This window comes from Rhinopithecus bieti, unplaced genomic scaffold, assembly GCF_001698545.2.
Source record: "Rhinopithecus bieti isolate Rb0 unplaced genomic scaffold, ASM169854v2 scaffold_17275, whole genome shotgun sequence".
Taxonomy (NCBI): Eukaryota; Metazoa; Chordata; class Mammalia; order Primates; family Cercopithecidae; genus Rhinopithecus; species Rhinopithecus bieti.
This window is the reverse complement of record NW_016808908.1, coordinates 479,336-500,859: the sequence shown is the minus strand read 5'-3', so window position 1 is coordinate 500,859 and position 21,524 is coordinate 479,336. Positions and strand designations below refer to the sequence as shown.

At 36.4% G+C, this 21,524-nt stretch overlaps 1 protein-coding gene across 10 annotated transcripts in view; it reads right to left on the bottom strand.

Annotated features, from left to right (window-relative positions):
- AGBL3 (AGBL carboxypeptidase 3) overlaps positions 1-21,524 on the bottom strand; it is a 147,407-nt gene that overhangs the window by 88,136 nt on the left and 37,747 nt on the right. For 9 of the 10 annotated variants that reach the window (XM_017887701.1, XM_017887705.1, XM_017887704.1 and 6 more), the window contains 3 exons: positions 7,926-8,064; positions 5,975-6,754; positions 3,288-3,450 (listed from right to left, as the gene is read on the bottom strand). In XM_017887701.1, coding sequence (XP_017743190.1) covers positions 3,288-3,450; positions 5,975-6,754; positions 7,926-8,064 — 1,082 coding nt within the window. The remainder of the gene's footprint in view (positions 1-3,287; positions 3,451-5,974; positions 6,755-7,925; positions 8,065-21,524) is intronic. The other variant, XM_017887711.1, reaches the window with a different exon arrangement.

Below are 21,524 nucleotides of genomic sequence, written 5' to 3'. Positions count from 1 at the left end.
GTGTGTGTATAGGTGGGTGTGGGTGGTGTGTGTGTATGTGTGGATCACTTTGGATTTTCTGTGTAGATAATTGTGCCACCATCATTACTTCTTTCCAATCTGTCTGCCTTCTCCTTTCTTTTGCCTTTTTGAACTGGTTAGAACCTCCAGTACAACGCTGCATGAAGTGAGGAAGAGTGGACATTCTTGTCTTCTTCCTGACTTTGGGCAGAAAATATTCAGTCTTTCATCAACTATGTTGTTAGCTATAGAGTTTTTTGTAGATGTCCTTTATCAGGTTAAGGAAGTACACTTTAATTCCTTATTTGCTGAATTTTTTTTTTTCATAACTAGATGCTGAATTGTGTTAAAACTCTTTTTATATCAATTGATGAGATCACAGTTTTTCTTCTTTCAACTGTTAACATAGTGGATTACAATGATTAATTTTCAAATATGAAGCCAGCCTTACATTTTGGGATAAACCCCATCTGGTCATGGTATATCAGTCTTTTTATATATTGCTGGATTTAATATGCTAATATTTTGGTGAGGATTTTTGCATCTATGTTCATGAGGGATATTAGTCTGTAGTTTTCTTTTCCTGTACTATCTTTGTCTTGTGTTGGTATGGTAATCCTGGGAAAGACTGCCTTTAAATTTTTGGTAGAATGCTTCAGTGAATCCAACTGGATCTGGATATTTGTTTTCTGGAGTTTCTTTTTGGAATGCTTTTCAGGACTATTCAGATTATTTCACCTTGGGTGCCTTTTGGTAGTTCGTAGTCTTCAAGGAATGGGTTCATTTCATCTAAGTTGTTAAATTTATGTGCACAGAATTGAATTTCCCCTTATTGTCCTTTTAATGCCTGCAGGGTCTGTAGTGATACCTCTCTTTCATTCTTGATATTGGTAAGTTGTGCCATCATTGCCTCCCCTTCCTCCTCTTTCTCTTCCTCCTACTTTTTCATCAATCTTGGTAAAGTTTCATCAGTTTTACCAATCTTTTCCAAGCACAAATATTGCTTAACTGATTTTTTTCATTGTTTCTCATTTTCCAATTTCATTGACCTGCTCATCTTTATTATCTGCTTCCTTCTGCTTGGTTTATTTTACTCTTCTTTTTCTATTCTTAATGTGGAAACTTAGATTACTAATTCAAGGTCTTTGTTCTTTTCTTTTTTGAGATGGAGTCTCACTCTGTTGCCTAGGCTGGAGTGCAGTGATACGACCTTGGCTCAGTACAACCTCTGCCTCCTGGGCTCAAACAGTTCTTCTGCCTCAGCCTCCCAAGTAGCTGGGATTACAGGTGCACACCACCATGCTTGGCTAATTTTTGTATTTTTAGTAGAGATGAGGTTTTACCATGTTGGCCAAGTTGGTCTTGAACCCCTGACCTCAAGTGATCTGCCCACCTTGGCCTCTCAAAGTGCTGGGATTACAGGCATGAGCCACTATACCCAGCCTATTCGTTTCTAATATAAGCTTTTCTTGCTGTACATTTTCTTCTAAGTGCTACTATTTAGCTGAATTTCATAAAATTTCATGTTACATATTTTCATTTTCTTTCAGGTCAAACTATATTCTAATGTTCCTTAAGAGTTCCTCTTGGGCCTAAGGATTATTTAGAAATGTGGTTTAATATCTACGTTTGTAGATTTTCCTCTTTTATTGATTTACTCTAATTCCATTATGCTTAAAGACATACTTGTATGATATTAATTAAATTTGTTAGTAGTTGTTTTAAACCAGAATGTGACTTATGTTGGTGCTGTTCCATGTGCATTTGAATATCATGTGTATTCTGCTGTTTATATAAATGTCAAATCCAGTTGGTTGATCCTTGCCTACTGTCTATCTACCAGTTCCAGATTAATGTAAGAGGTATTTAAAATCTCCAACTATAATTGTGGATTTGCACAAAAAGATTCTTTTTTTTTTTTTTTTGAGACAGCCTCGCTCTGTAGTCCAGGCTGGAGTGCAGTGGCGACATCTTGGCTCACTGAAGCTCCGCCTCCTGGGTTCACACCATTCTCCTGCCTCAGCCTCCTGAGTAGCTGGGACTACAGGTGCCCACCACGAAGCCCAGCTAATTTTTTGTATTTTTAGTAGAGATTGGGTTTCACCATGTTAGCCAGGATGGTCTCGATCTCCTGACCTTGTGTTCTGCCTGCCTCAGCCTCCCAAAGTGCTGGGATTACAGGCATGAGCCACCGTGCCCAGCCCAAAAATATTTTCATAAGAAACATTTAACAGAAAACCTAGAAATAGATGCCTCTATGTTTTAAGCAACCTTTAGATGATGTGGAAGACCTGTTTAAACTGCAGAGTGGTGGTTTGAGTTGTTCAAGAAATTGGTCCATTTCATCTAAGGCACAACAGGTTAGAGATCTAAAACCCTAAGGAGAATGTCAACAGACAAACATTAAAATATCTTAGTAACACAGAATTATTTTATAGGAGTAATGAACTATGCCTAAGAGTATTGACAGTATCAATTTACATAGGAATAGCTTCAGCTATGGGGTTGGGTTTTCCCGTCTTTCTTTCTGACGAAATGAATCCTCTTTGGGGAACAAACCCTGTTCTTTCTTTAAATAGCTATTTTTATCAGATCATCCTTTCCTTTTTGTCTTTGGGCCCCAATTATCCCCAAAAGACAATTAGTTCTTCTCAGTAAGTCCTTTATAATTGAATTGGTTGGTTGAGAACTTAAGGGAAAGTCTGTAGGAATTTTCTTGGCTATGTTACCATCTTTTCCCTGAAGAATGATTAAAATATAATTTTCACATCTTGGTAAATCAGTCTCCAATATTTCCATAGTTTGTGAAAATAATAATATACTTTATTCTTTTCTCATTCTAGTTTCTATATAGTTTTAAAATATTGGTTATTGGATTAAGTTTTTTCCTGGCAAAATTCTAATAAATACTTTGAAGAAACTGTTACACATTTCTTAAGAATACAGTGTTTAATCTGTATAATTTAGGCACTCAATGACTATTAAAACAATAAACAAGACTCTAAAATTGATTGATAAAAATGACTAATAGAGGAAGCTTTCAAAAGGTAAAAGAGCAGTGGTATTATGGTGGTAGGTTTGGGGGCATTTTTGCCTTTTTCCCCCATATTTTCAAATTATTGCTCACTAAGTAGTTCTATATAGTTGCTTTCTTATTGTCAATTGTATAAACTGATCAAACTAAATAAAAAAAAGCAGTTTGGAACAGTATTATCCATGTGGACCATTTTGCTATCCGACATGGGCAACATTTGGTAAAGGAGGTTAATACCTTAAAAGGTGCTTACTTTATCTGGACAATTTTTGCTTAGCATAAGTGGGAAGATTCGTTGCTGTAAGTATAATGTCTTAGATCTGTCACTACCATCACAGCCATACATGAAGATGTTCTCTTTCCTACTATGGCCATGAAGATCACAGTATAAAATAACCTCTCGTTTCTCCATCAGTCTGCCAGGAAGAAAGATGAGTTACTAACTTTTATCTCTGCATTTTTCTTCTATTGGTACAACTATGGATTTATAACTGTAATATCCAAATAAATACAATTTCTTATATCCTAGTTTCTCTTATCTATATCACATATTATTAATATACAATTTTTAAAATCTACAATAATTTATTAACTATATAAAGATCTGAATGCAGGCCAAGTGCAGTTGCTCATGCCTGTAATCCTGATGCTTTTGGAGACCGATGCAGGCGAATCGCCTGAGGTCAGGGGTTCGAGACCTGCCTGGCCAATGTGGCAAAACCCCTTTCTATTAAAACACAAAAATTAGCTGAGTGTGACGGCCCATGCCTGTAATCCCAGCTACTCGAGAGGCTGAGGCAGGAGAATTGCTTGAACCCAGGAGGCAGAGGTTGCAGTAAGCGGAGACAGCATTACTGCACTCCAGCCTGGGCAACAGAGTGAGACTCCGTCTAAAAGAAAAAAAAAAAAAAAAAAGTCTGAATGCAGTAGCCTTCCATTATAAGGACAAAATTTACCTTACTCCCAAGACTTTCTTCAACAAGATCTCTCTGCTTTATTTCACATATTTTCTTTCTGACTGTAATACCTTCTTTCTTTATCTTTGTAAATGTAAATACTACCTGCCATACTTCAGTACTGACCTCATGTCTCACTTCCTTTCAATTTGTCAAGGCCACAGAACTTTCTCTTTTTGAACTACGGTACCACTTAAAGATATTGGTACTGTTTGCTTGGCCCTTGTCTAGAAAAGTTTTTATATTTTTCATATTCAAGCTTGTTAAGAATGGGGAATGCTTCAAATCATCTAGAACAGTGCTATGCACATAATAAGTACCCAAATATTTGTTAAAAATTGAGTGCTTGATGACTTGGTGCTGAAGCCAATTAATATTTAACCCTTGAGTAGTGTGGTGATTAAGTTATTATCTTGAGAAAAATGGTACCAAAGTTTGAATTGACTTTTTCTGATAAATTTCTAAAAAATATCTGAAAAAATATATTACACATTCCTGAAGAGCACAACCTTTGGTCTATATAATTTAACACTCAATATAAAAATAACAAAACAAAAAATAAGTCCCTCAAACTGATTGATAAAATGACTAACATTAATAGAAGAGGCTTTCAAAAGTAAGACAGTGTGGTGTTAAAGTGGTAGGATTATTACTTAACTAATCAAAATTACATATACTATTTCCTGTATCTGGAAGGATAAACATCAAAATGTTAGCAATAGTATTTATAATATTATTAAATACAGTACATTTATAACAAAAATATTAAAACCTAAAATATAAACATTCAAAGCATTTTGCTTCTATTAGAAACCATACTGCTTCAAACTATAGTGAAATTACAAACTAAAATGTATTATGTGTTAATTTATTGCCCTTTTCTCATTTGCTACCCAATAAGTTCTCATTGATAACAGAAGATTGACATAAAGCCACTAAATGATAGTTACAAGTTTTTAGAAAACTAGATTATAAGGCATGAATATCAAGTTAAGTTCTTAAATATGAAAGATGCTGCACATTTTTAAGCCACAAATTCTTCAGTCTTTCATTTTCTTATAAGCAAGTCAAAAGGAACTCTACTTCTAACAAATTAATTTCCAAAGAGATGGTATTACTTCTGAAGTGAAACAGGATATTAGGGTTTGGATTTTCTTTTTACCCACAGGTAAACAGAAATACTTAGTATAAGATTTTACCCATAGGTATCTTTATGGGTAAAAAGATATTCTACTTATACTAAGTATTTTACATAAATATCTACTCTCTCTTATTCTAATATGCTTTAAATATACTTAATCTTATATATATTTATAGCTGCTCACCTTTCCACACATATGTGACTGACTTCTTATCCTACTTACCTGCGTATGATTAACTGGATTAAGATATTTCTCTTTCTTGGAAGTCTTTTAGAAACTTGCTGAACAGACTTCTGCCTTAACCTTCTTACAAGACAATCAGAGACTAACTGATATTTAAAAGAGTTTCCAGAGAGAGACGCCAACGGGCATTGACCTGTAATCCATCATGTCTCAGACCAGAGACCCTTAATCTCAGACAGCATTAAGCAGATGTCATAGATATTCTATTAGACATATCATCAGCTCCCTTTATGTGTATATATTTCATGTATATAAAATATACATATATTTATAAAAAATATAAAATTATTTTAAACATCAGTGCTACTATTATCTTTAGCAAGAAGCCAAATTTGGGATATGAAAACTGATTAGTTTCATCGAGTCATCAAAACATTCTAGAATCTGTTTCATTATTTAAGGGGAGGTTAGTGAATCCAGTGGCATAATGCCAGAAGGATATAGAATTACAGTTGTGAATAACGGGGAAAAAATAAAGTAGTTATATAGTAGTTAGACTATCTTGGGAAGTTACAGTAAAATGAGTGAGATTGTGGGAGCAAAATTCTTACTACTAAGTTTACTAAATAAGCAGAGAGGTAATTTGAGGCTTATTTTACCTATGAACCATGTTCCGGGTATACCATACAGAAGGAAAAGATTCCTTCAGGAGAGACGTATAATTACGGTTTAAATCCCGTCCAGCTAAGGAACAGCGATAATTTCCCACAATCACACCATCTGGATTCAGCATGGGTACCACCTTGAAGACAAAAGTGTCCCGAAGCAACTGTGCATCACTTGAGTTTCCTAAAATATAATCTAGGAAGCCTTTCATGATCCAAGAGCTGTTGGTTTCCCCTGGATGGACCCTTGCAGTCAGAATCACAGCCTTCCGCTTTCTTGAGTCAGAGTTCTTCAAGGGGGTAGTGATTGTTAAAATATACACCATGTTCCTAGCAAGCGTGTGGCACAAAACACGTATTTTACAAAACTTTGACCGTACTGGATCATTATTGATGCCAGAAAGGTATTCTTGCAGGTTGGTATAAGTGTATGGATAGCAATGAGCAAAGTAGCAGGTATCTTTGTTGTGTGGAAATTGAAATGTCCATGTAAGAGAGAAATAATGGCGCCCATCTTGGCCTGGGTTGTTCCTGTAATACTTGATTTGGTCTCCTATTCTCTGCCAGCCAATATGATGAGCCTTGGCCTCTTTTTCAGAATAGAACAGTGGGCGCATACCCCGACTGTAAAGACTAGCAGGTTTGGTGAAGTTGACAATAGTGAATCTGTAGACTATTCCTGCTCGCATATTAGTGACTTGGAAATAGTACCACTGGGTGTGTTTATTTGTGAAGAGGTCAGGGCGTACAGTCAATTGGTATTCATATTCTGCCCTAATACACAAGAAAGAAAGGGGAAAAAAGCACATAAGGATGTAAAAATGACATTTTATAAAAAACGAATGTAAAATTTTGAGTTAAATAAGGAAAATTATTTTATTTTTACTCATTCACAGAAGGCTTTGTTAGGAAACAACGTTAAAGATAAAAGTTTTGAAATTTTCCCTTTTATTGGATGAGAAACTGCTTCTATGCTAATTCTAAATCCTTTGTATTCCTTGGTAATTCAAGAGAGCACACAAAAACAGGTGTTTGATAAAAGTTTATATATTTCAACCTAATTATATTTTCTATATAAGAAATGATTAAAGAGTTACCAAAACTGAAGCAAAGTCCAGCATTTCTTTTTTCACTTCACACATATGTATCTATTACAGTCTAAAACTAGGAATATAAAATAACTATCACTGAGAGATTTAAACACAGATAAATTAATATGATCACATAGATTACATAATTTGAACTATTTGAGAACAAGAACTGCATTTGATAACTATTTACATCCCTCTACTTAGTCATTGGAGATACTTATATAAAGGCAAAAATAATAATCTCACTGGAATATTATTTATATACATAACAATATTACCAGGTTAGTCATGACTATTTTTCTCTATCAAGTAACTTTCTATTCTATCAGCACTCTGCACTCAGCATGTAATGTGTATGTGTACAGTTGTAAATAATCACCTAGGAATAGGTAAAATAAATGTTGCAAAACCTTGATAGCTGTCGAGTCTAGGTGATAGGTATGTGGCAGTGAACGCAGAATTGTACTATTTTCTGTACTTAAGTGTATGTTTAAAGATTTCCATAATATTTTTAAATAAAATAATGCCCTTGGGATATTCTATGGAACACTCATCCCAAGAACTACTTCAATACAAAGTTTGAGAAGCACTGTGTGTGTGACAATTTATATTACCATACTGAAAATGTACAGTACAGAAGGCTTCTTAACTTTACACCTCATAGTTCTCAAAATTATTTGAACTCAGACTCTTTTATACTCCCCTCCTCCACAATAATTTCTAATTATTAATAGTATCTATACTTCAAGGAATTACAGTTTCATAATAGATACTAAGAACTTTAATGTACTTGATACAGAAAATAATAAATAGTTGATGGTCTAGCTCCTTAAATAAAAATAATTAGAACCTACACTTTGACGACCTTCTGTAGATTACCACTCTCAAACCTTGCTTCAAACATCAAAGTATTGTCACGGTAATCCACAGGTTGCTTCAAAGGTGTTCGGTTACCCCCAACTCGGGAATACACAAAACAGGGCTCTTTGTAAGCTGATGAGAGAAGAAGATCATAAAGATGTCAAGGCACACCTAAAGTAAGAAGGTTATTCTGCACAGAGTTTGGAGCAATAGTACAAGTATAAGGATTGTAAATTTTCAAGTAACTGGACACTAACTTATATAGACATGTTGAAATAAGAGAGTCTAAGAGTATTTAGACTAGAAAAACAATGGCTAAAATAAATTCGTATATTTCTTACATTACATTACTCATTTGGCCAGTGCAGTGGGTCATGTCTGTAATCCTAACATTTTGGGAAGTCGAGGCAGGCAGATTGCCTGAGCTCAGGAGTTCGAGATCACCCTGGGCAACATGGTGAAATGCTGTCTCTACTAAAAAAACAACAAAAAAAAATTAGCCAGGTGTGGTGGCATGTGCCTGTAGTCCCAGCAACCCAGGAGGCTGAGGCAGGAGAATCGCTTGAACCTGGGAGGCAGAGGTTGCAGTGAGCAGAGATCGCATCACTACACTTGACCCTGGGTGACAGAGTGAGATTCGGTCTCAAAAAAAAAAACAAAACAAAAAAAAAACAAAAAAACAAAAAATTCACTCCGTTTCTGGTCATGATGAAGTAATTGGTTCTGAACTTGCCCTTTCACTGTAAATGACTATAAAACTGGATAAAGGATATGAGCTGTTTTCATGCATTTGGACAACACATAGAACAACTATGTAGGATATTTGAAAGATCAATACATGAAGTGAGCCTATGTTGAGCCCTGGCTTGCTGCATAGAGGTACTTGCTGGACTACAGCCTAGGGAGGTGGCATTTTAGAACAGTATGACAGTCTTGAGCTGAAGAGGGAAGATTGTTGCTTGGGGCTGCTGAAATTTGTGGGTCAGGACACCAGGGAAAAGAAAGCTACATAGAGAACCTCAACAGTCTACACAGTGGTTTCCCAGTCCTTGGATGAGGGTTTGGCTACCAGTCAAAAGATGAGACTAAGAAAGACGCAAGAGAGCACTACTGTGGGCTGAGACGCCAGAGGACATACACTTCTGGGATATATTAGAATTCCAACTAATCCAGAGTGGAAAGATTTTATGGAATACCTTAGGCATTCAACAGTGGCTCCAGAAAGGCTGTATCTTAGGCATAAGTACCATATTCAAGAGTAAAGGTCACGACATAGCACTGGGGATAAAATGAAAACAGACCTGCCCCTATACAAAATCAGAGCAAGCCTGAAAGAAGCAAAATGATCTCCCAGCAATTTAATTGCCAGAAAGAACAAAATTCAATATAATGTTTAAAAGAACATAATACAGGACGGATGCAGTGGTTCATACCTGTAATCTTAGCATTTTGGGAGGCCAAGGAGGGTGGATCACCTGAGGTCAAGAGTTTGAGACCAACCTGGCCAATATGGTGAAAACCCATCTCTACTCAAAATACAAAAATTAGCTGGTGTAGTGGTGCATGCCTGTAGTCCCAGCTACTCAAGACGCTGAGGCAAGAGAATTGCTCGAACCCAGGAGGTGGAGGTTGCAGTGAGCTGAGATTGTGCCACTGTACTCCAGCCTAGGTGACAGACCAAGACTCCATCTCAAAATAAATAAATAAATAAATAATAAATAAAAGAATATAATACAGACTCCCTAAAACATATCTTTTACAATGTTCTACATATCATAAAAACATAAGGCATTCAGAGAAGCAGGAAAATGTGATCCATGAATACATATAAAATTCAGCAGACTCCAAGATAACGCACATGTTGGAATTAACAGAGAAGGACTTTGAATATATATTCAAAGACAAAAATGAAAATATAAGAGATCATGAGAAAACAGATAAGAAATCTCAAAAAAGAAAAAAACTAAAAAGAACCAAATGAAAATTCTAGAGATAAAACTACAATAACTGAAAGATTTACCAGATGACACAGAGACACAAAGTGAGCACATGTTGGAAAAATGGTGTTGATAGACTTGCTCAACACAAACCTTTAATTTGTTTAAAAAAAAAAAAAACAAAACAAAAAACAGAAAACACAGTATCTGTGAAGCACAATAAAGCAAAGCACAGTTACCCAAGGTATGCCTATATCATTGTTTCCTATACAGATATTCTTCAATTTACATTAGGGTTACCTCTCAATAAACCAATTTTAAGCTGAAAATATCATAAATCAAAGGTGTATTTTCAACTTGTGGTATTTTCAGCTCATGATGGATTTATTTGGGTATAACTTCATTGTAAGTCAAGGAGGGTATTGAATATGTATCACTTTTACACCATTGTAAAACTGGAAAATCATAATTCAAACCATTGTAAGTAGGAGACCATCTGTATGTAATGTGAAGATTTAATTATTCCATACTATATTCATAAATCATAACATCATTTTGTATGCCATAAATATATACAACTATAATTTGTCAATTTATAATTGAAAATTTTAAAAAGAAAAAAAGAGTTAAAGCTTGCAAAAGAAATAATCAGTGAACTTGAAAACAAATACAAATTGTCCAAACTGAAAGACAGAGGAAAAAAGTGGACAAATATCCAGTGACATGTGGGGACATATCTAGAATCCAACATACGTATAATTGGAATTCTAAAAAACATGAAAGAGTGGTATGGAAAAACTATGTGAAGAAATAATGGCTGAAATTTTCTCAAATTTTGGTGCAAAACCCCTACTAAGCTATGGATCCAAGAAGTTCAGCAAACTCCAAGCAGGATAAATATTAAGATAACCAAATCTAGGCACACCATAGTCAAATTGCTGAAGACAGCCAGAGAGAAAAAGACACATTACATACAGATGGTCTCCTACTTATGATGGTTTGAATTATGATTTTCCAGCTTTACAATGGTGTAAAAGTGATACATATTCAATACCCTCCTTGACTTACAATGAAGTTATACCCAAATAAATCCATCATGAGCTGAAAATATCACAAGTTGAAAATACACCTTTGATTTATGATATTTTCAGCTTAAAATTGGTTTATTGAGAGGTAACCCTAATGTAAATTGAAGAATATCTGTATAGGAAACAATGATATAGGCATACCTTGGGTAATTGTGCTTTGCTTTATTGTGCTTCACAGATACTGTGTTTTTTTGTTTTTTGTTTTTTGTTTTTGTTGTTGTTTTTTTAAACAACGGTTTGTGTTGAGCAAGTCTATCAGCACCATTTTTCCAACATGCGCTCACTTTGTGTTTCTGTGTCATACTTTGGTAATCTCACAACACTGAAAACTTTTTCATTATTATGATAACTATTATGAGTGATCTTTGATGTTACTGTTGTAATTGTTTTGGGCCACCATGAACTGCACCCATATAAAATGGTGAACTTAAGTGCTGTGTGTTCTCACTACTATCTCTCTCCCTTTCCTTGGGCCTTCCTATTCCCTGAGACATAACAATATTGAAATTAGGCCAATTAATAATCCTACAATGGCCTCCATGTATTCAGGTGGAGAGTCACACATCTCTGTCTTTAAATCAAAAGCCAAAAATGATTAAGCTTAGTGAGGAAGGCATGTCAAAAGCTAAGATAGGCCAAAAGCTAGGCCTTTTGTGTCAGTTAACCAGGCTGTGAATGCAAAGAAAAAAATTCTTGAAGGAGACTCAAAGTGCTACTCCAGTGAACACACAGATGATTAAAAAAAAAAACAAAAAAACAGTCTTATTGCTGATATGGAAAAAGCTTGGTGGTCTGGGTCAAACCAGCCATAACATTCCTTTAAGCCAAAGCCTAATCCAGAGGAAGGCCCTAATTCTCTTCAATTCTTTGAGGGCAGAGACAGGTAAGGAAGCTGGAGAAGAAAAGTTTGAAGCTAGCAGAGGTTGCTTCATGAGGTGTAAGTAAAGAAGCCATATTAATAACATGAAAGTACAAGGTTAAACAGCAAGCGATGATGCAGAAACTTCAGCAAGTTATCCAGCTCTAGCTAACATAATTGATGAAGGTAGCTACACTAAACAACAGCTTTCAATGTAGACAAACAGCCTTCTGTTGGAAGAAGATGACATCTAGGACTTTCCTAGCTAGAGAAGAGAAGTCAATACCGTGCTTCAGAGCTTCAAAGACAGACTGACTGTCCTCTTAGGGGTGAATGCGGCTGGTGACTTTAAGTGGAAGCCAAAGATCATTTACCATTTGAAAATCCTAGGGCCCTTAAGAATTATGCTAAATCTATTGTGCCTGTGCTCTATAAACAAAACAACAAAATCTAGATGACACCACATCTGTTTACAGCATGGTTTACCAAATATTTTAAGCCCATTATTGAGACTGACTGCTCAGAAAAAAGATTCCTTTTAAAATATTACAGCTTATTGACAATGCATCTAGTCAACCAAGAGCTCTGATGGAGATGTACAGGAGATAAACCTTGTTTTCATGCCTGTTAACACAACAACCATTCTGCAGCCCATGGGTCAGGAAGTAATTTCAACTTTCAAGTATTATTTAAGAAATAGATTTTGTAAGGCTATAGCTGGCCTAGAGAATTACTGTTCCTCTGATGGATCTAGGCAAAGTAAATTGAAAACCTTCTGGAAAGCATTTTCCATTCTAGATGCCATTCAAAACATTAGTGATTCATGGGAGGAGGCAAAAATACCAATATTAACAGGAGTTTAGGAGAAGTTGATTTCATTCCTTATGGATAACTTTGAGGGCTACACAACTTCATTGGAGAAATTAACTGCAGATGTGGTGGAAATAGCAACTAGAATTAGAAGTGGAGCCTGAAGATGTGACTGAATTGCTTCCATCCCATAATAAAACTTGAATGGATGAGGAGTTGCTTCTTATGGATGAACAAAGAAACTGGTTCCTTAACATGAAATTTATTACTGCTAAAGATGCTGTGAAGATTGTTGAAATGACAACAAAGCATTTAGTATATGCCATAAAATTATTTAAAAACTAAGGATTTAATAGGACTCACTCCAATTTTGAAAAGTTTTACTGTAGGTAAAATGCTATCAAACAGCATCACATGCTACAGAGAAATCTTTCATGAAGAGTCAATTATGTCACAAACTTAACTGCTGTCTAATTTTAAGAAATTGTCAAACCCACCCTACCTTCAGCAACCACCACCCTGATCAGTCAGCAGCCATTAACACTGAGACAAAATCCTCCACCAAGCAAAATGAACATGAATTGCTGAAGGCTTAGATGATCGTTTGAAATTTTTAGCAATAAAGTATTTCTAATTAGGGCATAGATATTTTTTTTTTAGACATGATGCTATTTCACATCTAATAGACCTTCATATCCACTTGGACACCACCAAAAAATTTGTGACTTACTTTATTGAGAGGTTCACTTTATTGTAGTGGTCTGGAACTAAACCTGCATCTCTGAGGCATGGCTGTATAAATTATGGCTGAATTCTTTTTGAAAACTTATGCAAATATATAGAGTTCATGTGAAATGTTGTTATATGTGTGTAACATAGAATGTGTAGTGATCAAGTCCAGGTGTTTAGGGTGTCCATCTCCTGAGTGCAATATATTCTTGTTTAACTACATTCTATGGCTGACAACAGAGGCTACAAGACAATGGGAAAGTATCTTTAAAGAAAAAAAGCCAACTCAGAATTCTATGTTCAGTGAGAATGCCCTTCAAACAGTGGTGGAAAAAATACAGGATTAGACAAATGAAATTTGAAATAATTCACTGCCAGCCAACTTAAAACTGAAACGAAATGCTAAAGACGTTCTTTGGGATAAAAAACAATGATGCCAGATGGAAATTCAGATCTACAGGAAGGAATAAAGAGGAGAAGAAATGGTAAATATACAAATAAATATAAAATACTATTTTTTCTATTCTTAATTTCTTTAAAGGCAACTGACCCATTTAAAACAAACAAAAAAAGGTATACTATTAATTTTAAATAGACCGTAAGAGGCCAGACACGGTGGCTCACGCCTGTAATCCTAGCACTTTGGAAGGCCAAGGTGGGCGGACTGCCTGAGCTCAGAAGTTTGAGACCAGACTTGGCAACACGGTAAAACCCCGTCTCTACTAAAATACAAAAAATTAGCTGAACATGGTGGTGTGCGCCTCTAGGCCCAGCTTCTCAGGAGGCTGAGGTGGGAGAATCGCTTGAACATGGGAGGTAGAGGTTGCAGTGAGCTGAGATCATGCCATTGCACTCCAGCCTGGGTGACAGAGCAAGACTCTGTCTCCAAAAAAATCAAATAAAAAGTAAAATAAAATAGATTTCAAGAAATTATGTATTGTAACTTCTAGATCAATCAAACAAAATATGAGGTATACCTAAGAAAATATTTTAATAAAAATGAAATAATAAAAGGTGTCTGACCTTCAAAAAGAGGAGTAACTGAGGAATAAAAATGAGATGGGCCAATTAATAAGATAGACCCAAACCCAAACATATATACAAGTACATGAAATGCAAACTGTCAAACCACTCTAATTAAAAGGCAGAGATTGTCAAATTAGATTTTTTAAATAAGGTATTACTATACACTATCTATAAGAAACAGAATTTAAATATAGTTTCACAAAAATTTAAAATAAAAGGGGGAGTTATTCTAAGTAAACAGTAAACATAAGAAAACTGGTATTGACTATATTACTCTAACAACATAAAGACATGATATAATGCCAGAGATAAAAAGAAATATTTCCTAGTTATAAAAGAGACTGGCTGGGCATGGTAATCCCAGCACTTTGGGAGGCTGAGGTAGGTGGATCACTTGAGGTCAGGAGTTCGAGGCCACCCTGGCCAGCATGGTGTCTCTACTAAAAATAGAAAAATTGGCTAGGTGTGGTAGCACATGCCTGTAATCCCAGCTACTTGGGAGGCTGAGGCAGGAGAATCGCTCGAACCTAGGGGTAGGAAGTTGCAGTGAGCCAAGATCGTGCTACTACACTCCAGCCTGGGCAAAAGAGCAAGCCTCCAACTCCCTAAAATAAAATAAAATAAAATAAAATAAAATAATGGTATTTATTTCTATTTTTTTGCACTTTGATGTGAGAATGTGCTTGGGGTGATTTCAATGTTTTTGAATTTATTGGGTCTTGCTTTATGACAAAGCATGTGATTGATCTTAGAATATGTTTCATGTGCAAATGAGAAGAATATACTGTGGTTGCTGGGTGTTCTATTAGGTCCAATTGGTCAAGAGTCCAGTCTAAGTCTAGAATTTCTTTGTTAGCTTTCTGTCTCAATTATCTTAACACTGTCAGTGGGGTGTTAAAGTCTCCTACTGTTATTGTGTGACTAAGTCTTTTTATAGGTCAAGAAGAACTTTTATGAAACAGGATGCTCCAATGTTGGGTTTGTATATATTTAGGATAGTTAAGACTTCTTGTTTAATTGAACTTTTTATGTAATGCCCTTCTTTTTCTTGATTATTGCTGACTGAAAGTCTGTTTCATTTGATATAAGAATTGTGATTCCTGGCCCTTTTTGTTTTCTGTTTGTCTGGTAGATATTTCTCCATCCCTTTACTTTGAGCCTGTGGATGTTAATATGAGATGGGTTTGTTGAAGACAGCCAACAGTTGGGTCTTGTCTTTTTATGTAGTCTGCCACTCTGTGCCTTTTAAGTGGAGTGTTCAGACCATTTACATTCAGTGTTAGTATTGATATGTGAGATTTTAATCCTGTCATCGTGTTATTAGCTGGTTGCTCTGTAGATTTGATTGTGTAGTTTCTTTACAGTGGGCTATATGGTTAAGCATGTTTTTGTGGTAGCAGGTATCATTATTATTTTATTTCCATATCATCTTGTAAGGCTGGTCTAGTGATAACAAATTCCCTTGGCACTTACTTGTTTGAGAAGGATTTTATTTCTCCTTCACTTATAGAAGCTTAGTTTGATGGGATATGAAATTCTTGATTAGAATTCTTTATTTAGGGATGCTGAAAATAGGCCCCTTCTGGCTTATAAGGTTTCTGCTGAAAGGTTTCCTGCTAGCTGGATGGGGTTCCTTTTGTAAGTGACTTCACCCTTGTCTCTAGCTGCCTTTAAGATTTTTTCTTTCATGTTGACTTTGGTGATTCTGCTGACTATGTGCCATGAGGATGGTCATCTTGTATAATATCTTGCAGGGCTTTTCTGTATTTCTTGAATTTGCATGTTAACCTCCTTAGTGAGATTGGGAAATTTTTGTGAACTGTATCCTAAAATACATTTTCCAAGTTGCTTACTCTCTCTCCTTCTCTCTCAGGAATATCAATGGGTCATAGATTTGGAATCTTTACATAATCCCATATTTCTCAAAGGTTTTGTTCATTAAAAAAAATTCTTTATTTTTGTATGAGTTTATTCAGAGAACTGGTCTTCAAGCTCTGAGAGTTTTCTTCAGCTTGGTCTAGTCTACTGTTAATGATTCTAACTGTATTATGTAATTCTTGTAGTGAATTTTTCAATTCCAGCAGTTCAGTTTGTTTTTTTTTTTTTCTTAAAATGGCTATTACATCTTTCAGCTCTTGGATCATTTTACTGGATTCCTAGATTGGGTTTCAACTTTCTCCTGAATCTTGATGAGCTTCCTTGCCATCCAGATTCTGAATCCTCTATCTCTCATTTCAGTCATTTCAATCTGGTTAAGAACCATTGCTGGAGAGCTAGTGTGCTCATTTGGAGGTAAAGGGACACTCAGACTTTTTGAATTACCTGAGTTCTTGTGCTGATTCTTTCTCATCTGAGAAGGCTGGTGTTCTTTTAACTGTTTTTTAAGTTGAGTATAGTCAATTGGCTTCATTTCTGGGTGTTTTCAGAGGGCCAAAGCTCTGTATAGGGTATTATTTGTGGATAGATTCATGCCCTGGGTTTTATAAGCAATGAATGTATATTGGCAGAATATTTTTGGTATTGTAATTTGTGCTACAAACCAGTAGATGGCGCTTAAGAGTAATGGCCAGCAGAGAGGCTCTTAGCTAAAGGGCTCTTCTGGATTTCAGCACACCTGCAGCAGCACTCTATAGTGGGCAGGTGGAGAGATGACCCCCATCACCAGGCCTGCTCTGGGCCTTGCAGGAGTCCCCTCCAATCACTGGTGCCACTTCTGTGTTTTTTTGTTGTTAGATGTTCCACGTTGTGGGGCTCCCACACCCTTCCCACACGGTCCTGTGGAGGGAGGTATGCCCTGCTCCTTTGCTGGCCCATGAGCTTGCATGTCTCACCTCTCTCAGTGTTCTCAGAATGGGGGCTCCTCCCACTCAAGTGCTGGCCTCAGATCTACACTCGGCACTCACAAGCTGCATGCCAAAGCCCTGGGACGTTGTGACTGGCCTGTGCCTCCATGTGGCCCCTTGGGGTCGAGCACTAGCTGTGCTGGGGTATGTGAAGTGCTCCTAGGCCACTGGGAAGTATTCAGATGGGGCCGCCAGCAAAGCACCAAGGTTAGGCAGAGGAGGTTGTGCTGTGCATATGCTCCTGCAGGAGCAGCCAGGCAGGGGCCTTGGGAAGGGCTAGCGGGCAGAAGGGCCTAAAGAACAGACATGCCCCAGTCCCACAGGATAGGCTAGTCAGCCCTGCTCTCTCTTGACCCTGTAGTCAGCTGGGGTTACAGTGACTCAGAGGAACATAGGGAGCCTTAGGAGATGGGCACCTATGGCTGTGATCTGCTTCAGCTGCCCCATGTGCAAAATCCCCTGGACTCCATGCAGACAAAAGCTCTGTCTTTGCCTACTCTCCAGGCAGATTCCCCTGCCAGTTCAAATATCTGTGGGGGTCATGAAATCTCTTGTAGCTAGGATCCCAGTAATCGGCAGCAAAAGCAGGCTGCCCCACCATCCCTTCACTTGCCTCTTCCCTAGGACCATTCAAGGGTGGGAACTAGCCCTGGCATTCAGCAACCCCATGCAGGGTTCCTAGCTTCCTCTTCAGCCTTGGTGTCTGTACCACCTCTCTATCAACCCGCAGTGTTTTCTCTCTGAGGATCTGTTCAAAGCATGTTGATATACTTGATATTTTGGTCTCTCTCAGTGGGAGTGGTGCTTCCTGACTGTCTAGTCAGCCATCTTGTCTCCTCCTTCATTGAGTTTTTATAGCACATGAAAAAGTAAAACATTTGAAAACCATAGCACAAAGAAAGGGACAAAGGAATTGAGAATATACTTTTGTAAGGTGCTCACACTGTATGTGATGTGGTATAACATAATTTGAAGATAGTCTTCTAAATTAAAGATGTATACAAAAAAAAAACCTAGGGCAAAAATTTAAAAACAGGTATACATGATAAGCCAATAGTGGAGATAAAACAGAATAATAAAATACAGTCAAATTAATGTCAATGAAGGCAGACAAAGAATTAAAAAGAAATAACATATGGAATAAAACAAAGCTAGTAAGATGATAGCTATTAATCCAACAACAATAATTATATATTAAACATGATAATTAAAGGACAGATTTTAGTTTATATAAAAGCAAATCCAACCATAAAACTCTAGAAGAAAACCTAGGCAACACCATTAAGAACATAGGCATGGACAAATATTTTATAATGAAATCACCAAAAGCAATTGCAACAAAAGCTAAAATTGACAAATGGGATCTAATTAAACTAAAAAGCATCTGCATAGCAAGGGAACTATCATAAGAGCAAACAGGCAACCTACAGAATGGGAGAAAATTTTTGCAATTTACCCATCTGATAAACGTCTAATATCCAGAATTTACAAGAACGTAAACAAGTTTACAAGGAAAAAAAAAAAAAAACATCAAAAAGTGAGCAAAGGATATGAACAGACACTTCTCAAAAGAAGACATTTATATGGCCAAAAAACATATGAAGAAAAGCTCATCATCACTGGTCATTAGAGAAATGCAAATCAAAACCACAATGAGATACCATCTCATACCAATCAGAATGGTGATTATTAAAAAGTCAAGAAACAACAGATGCTGGTGAGGCTGTGGAGAATAGAAACACTTTTACATTGTTGTGGAAAATATAAATTAGTTTTCAACCATTGTTGGAAGAAAAGTGTGGGCGATATCATCCAGGATCTAGTAACCAGAAATACCATCTGACCCAGCATAGTCCTTTATTCTTTGGTATTATTTATCTCTTTAAAGTGTATATATGATATTTCTTTTTATTGTTTATTAAATATGATTATCATATTTCTTCATGTATGTTTATTGGCAGCACTGTGTCACATGCAAGAGACCTGTGTATAATCCAACCCAAATGTCCATCAGTGATAGACTAGATAAATAAAATGTGGTACAAATACACCATGGAATACTATGCAGCCACAAAAAGGAATGAGATCATGTCATTTGCAGGGACATGGATGAAGCTAGACACCATCATCTTCAGCAAACTAACACAGGAACAGAAAGCCAAACACCACATGTTCTCATTCATAAGTGGGAGCTGAACAATGAGAACACATGGACACAGGGAGAGGAACAACACATACCGAGGCCTGTCAGGGCCAGGGCGAGGGGAGGGAGAGCATCAGGACAAACAGCTAATGCATGTGGAGCTTAAAACCTAGGTGACAGGTTGATAGGTCCAGCAAACCACCATGGCACACAGATACCTATGTAACAAACCTGCACATTCTGAACATGTATTCCAGAAGTTAAAAAAAAAAAACAAAAGCAAATCCCAATGATATGCTGTATATCTCCCAAAATAAAAAAAGTTAAATATAAAACATAGGTTAAAAGTAAAATGATGGAAAAATATATATGCACTATACAAATACTGATAAAAGAAAGATTGACTATCAAAGTAGATTGCTATGGATAAAGCTACAATATCAATATGGTGGTACTGGCATAAGTATCAATACATCAGTGGAACAGAATGAAGTGTCTAGAAATAGACCTACATATATATTGTTAACTGACATTTAATAAAGGTGGCAGGGCAATTCAGTAGGTGATAGGATAGTCTTTTCAATAGCTGGTGATGAATCAATTTTGTTAAAAGGTGGGAAAAAACGAACCTTGACCCTTATCCCAAACCATTCACAAAAAATGATTCTAGATGAATCAAAGTCAAAGATAAAAAAAGTGAAAAGAATAAAGTTTCTTCAAAAACAATAGGTGATCTTGGGAAAAGCAAAGTTTATAGATAGAAAGGATGCAAAATGCACTAAATTTGAAAGAAAAACAATTGGTAATTGACTTCATAATAGTTTAAAAGTTCTACTCATCAAAAGATATTGTTATGAAAGTGAAAAGGACTTCCACAGATGAAAGTGAAAATTTCACCATATCATATATATATATGATACAGCATTTATATCTTGAATACGTATCAATCATAAAAAGGCAATTTGTGGTATAGTTATATGATGGGGTACCATTTGGCAATATAAAAGAATCTGCTAACATGTATAAATCTGAAAACATAATTCCAAGTCAAAGAATTCAGACATAACAGTGCACTTACTGTATGACTGCATTTATATGAAGCTAAAAGTCAGGCAAAACTAATCTATGGTGACGGAAATCAGACCAGTGTTTGCCTGGGGCTGGAGCTGGGGACTGACCAGAATGGGAGAGATGGGAACTTTTGGAGTGATGGAAGTGTTCCACACTTGATACGAGTGTTGGTTACACAGATGATATATTTTTCAAAACTCACCAAATTGTGTACTTATGATCTATACATTTCATTCTATTTACATTTTACCTCAATTTATCCAAAATAAAAATTAATCAGGTCTCATAGTATGCCACATTCTTCAGTATCCTGTCCTAGGGTTTTAACTTTGTAAGAACATTTAATTTTCATTGACATTTAAATCACATCCTACCTACTGAAATTTGTCTTTTCTGCTCTTTTTTCTCATTTGTGAAAATGGAAAAAGGTAAGTATTTACAATTAATCTTTCACATGTTCAATGAAAATCAAGTAAGTCAAGACTTTTTTTCATCCTCAAACCTTGTTTCTATAGCTTTCCTTTCAACTTATGGACAGGCAGATCTTCACATCTCCCAAGTATGGCATAAAAATAGGATTAAGTGGGGTTGATTGCAATGGATATTCTCTGATTCTACCTACAGATCTATCCTCTACTCTTCTGCACATTATACGTTTCCAAAGAGGTTGATCTGTATTGACTGCCTCAGAGGTACTCTTGCCCTTTGGCTGTGGACAATGGGAGGCACTGGTAGAACATGGGAAGTTGGGAGGAGAGCGAAATTGGGTTATTTATCCCCCTAGCATTTTCCCTTCAGTGCCACAGATTGTCAGTTGTCTGTTTGTTTTTTTTTTATTATTATACTTTAAGTTCTAGGGTACATGTGCATAACGTGCAGGTTTGTTACATATGTATACTTGTGCCATGTTGGTGTGCTGCACCCATCAACTCGTCACTTACATCAGGTATAACTCCCAATGCAATCCCTCCCCGCTCCCCCTCTCCATGATAGGCCCCAGTGTGTGATGTTCCCCTTCCCAAGTCCAGGTTGATCTCATTGTTCAGTTCCCACCTATGAGTGATAACATGTGGTGTTTGGTTTTCT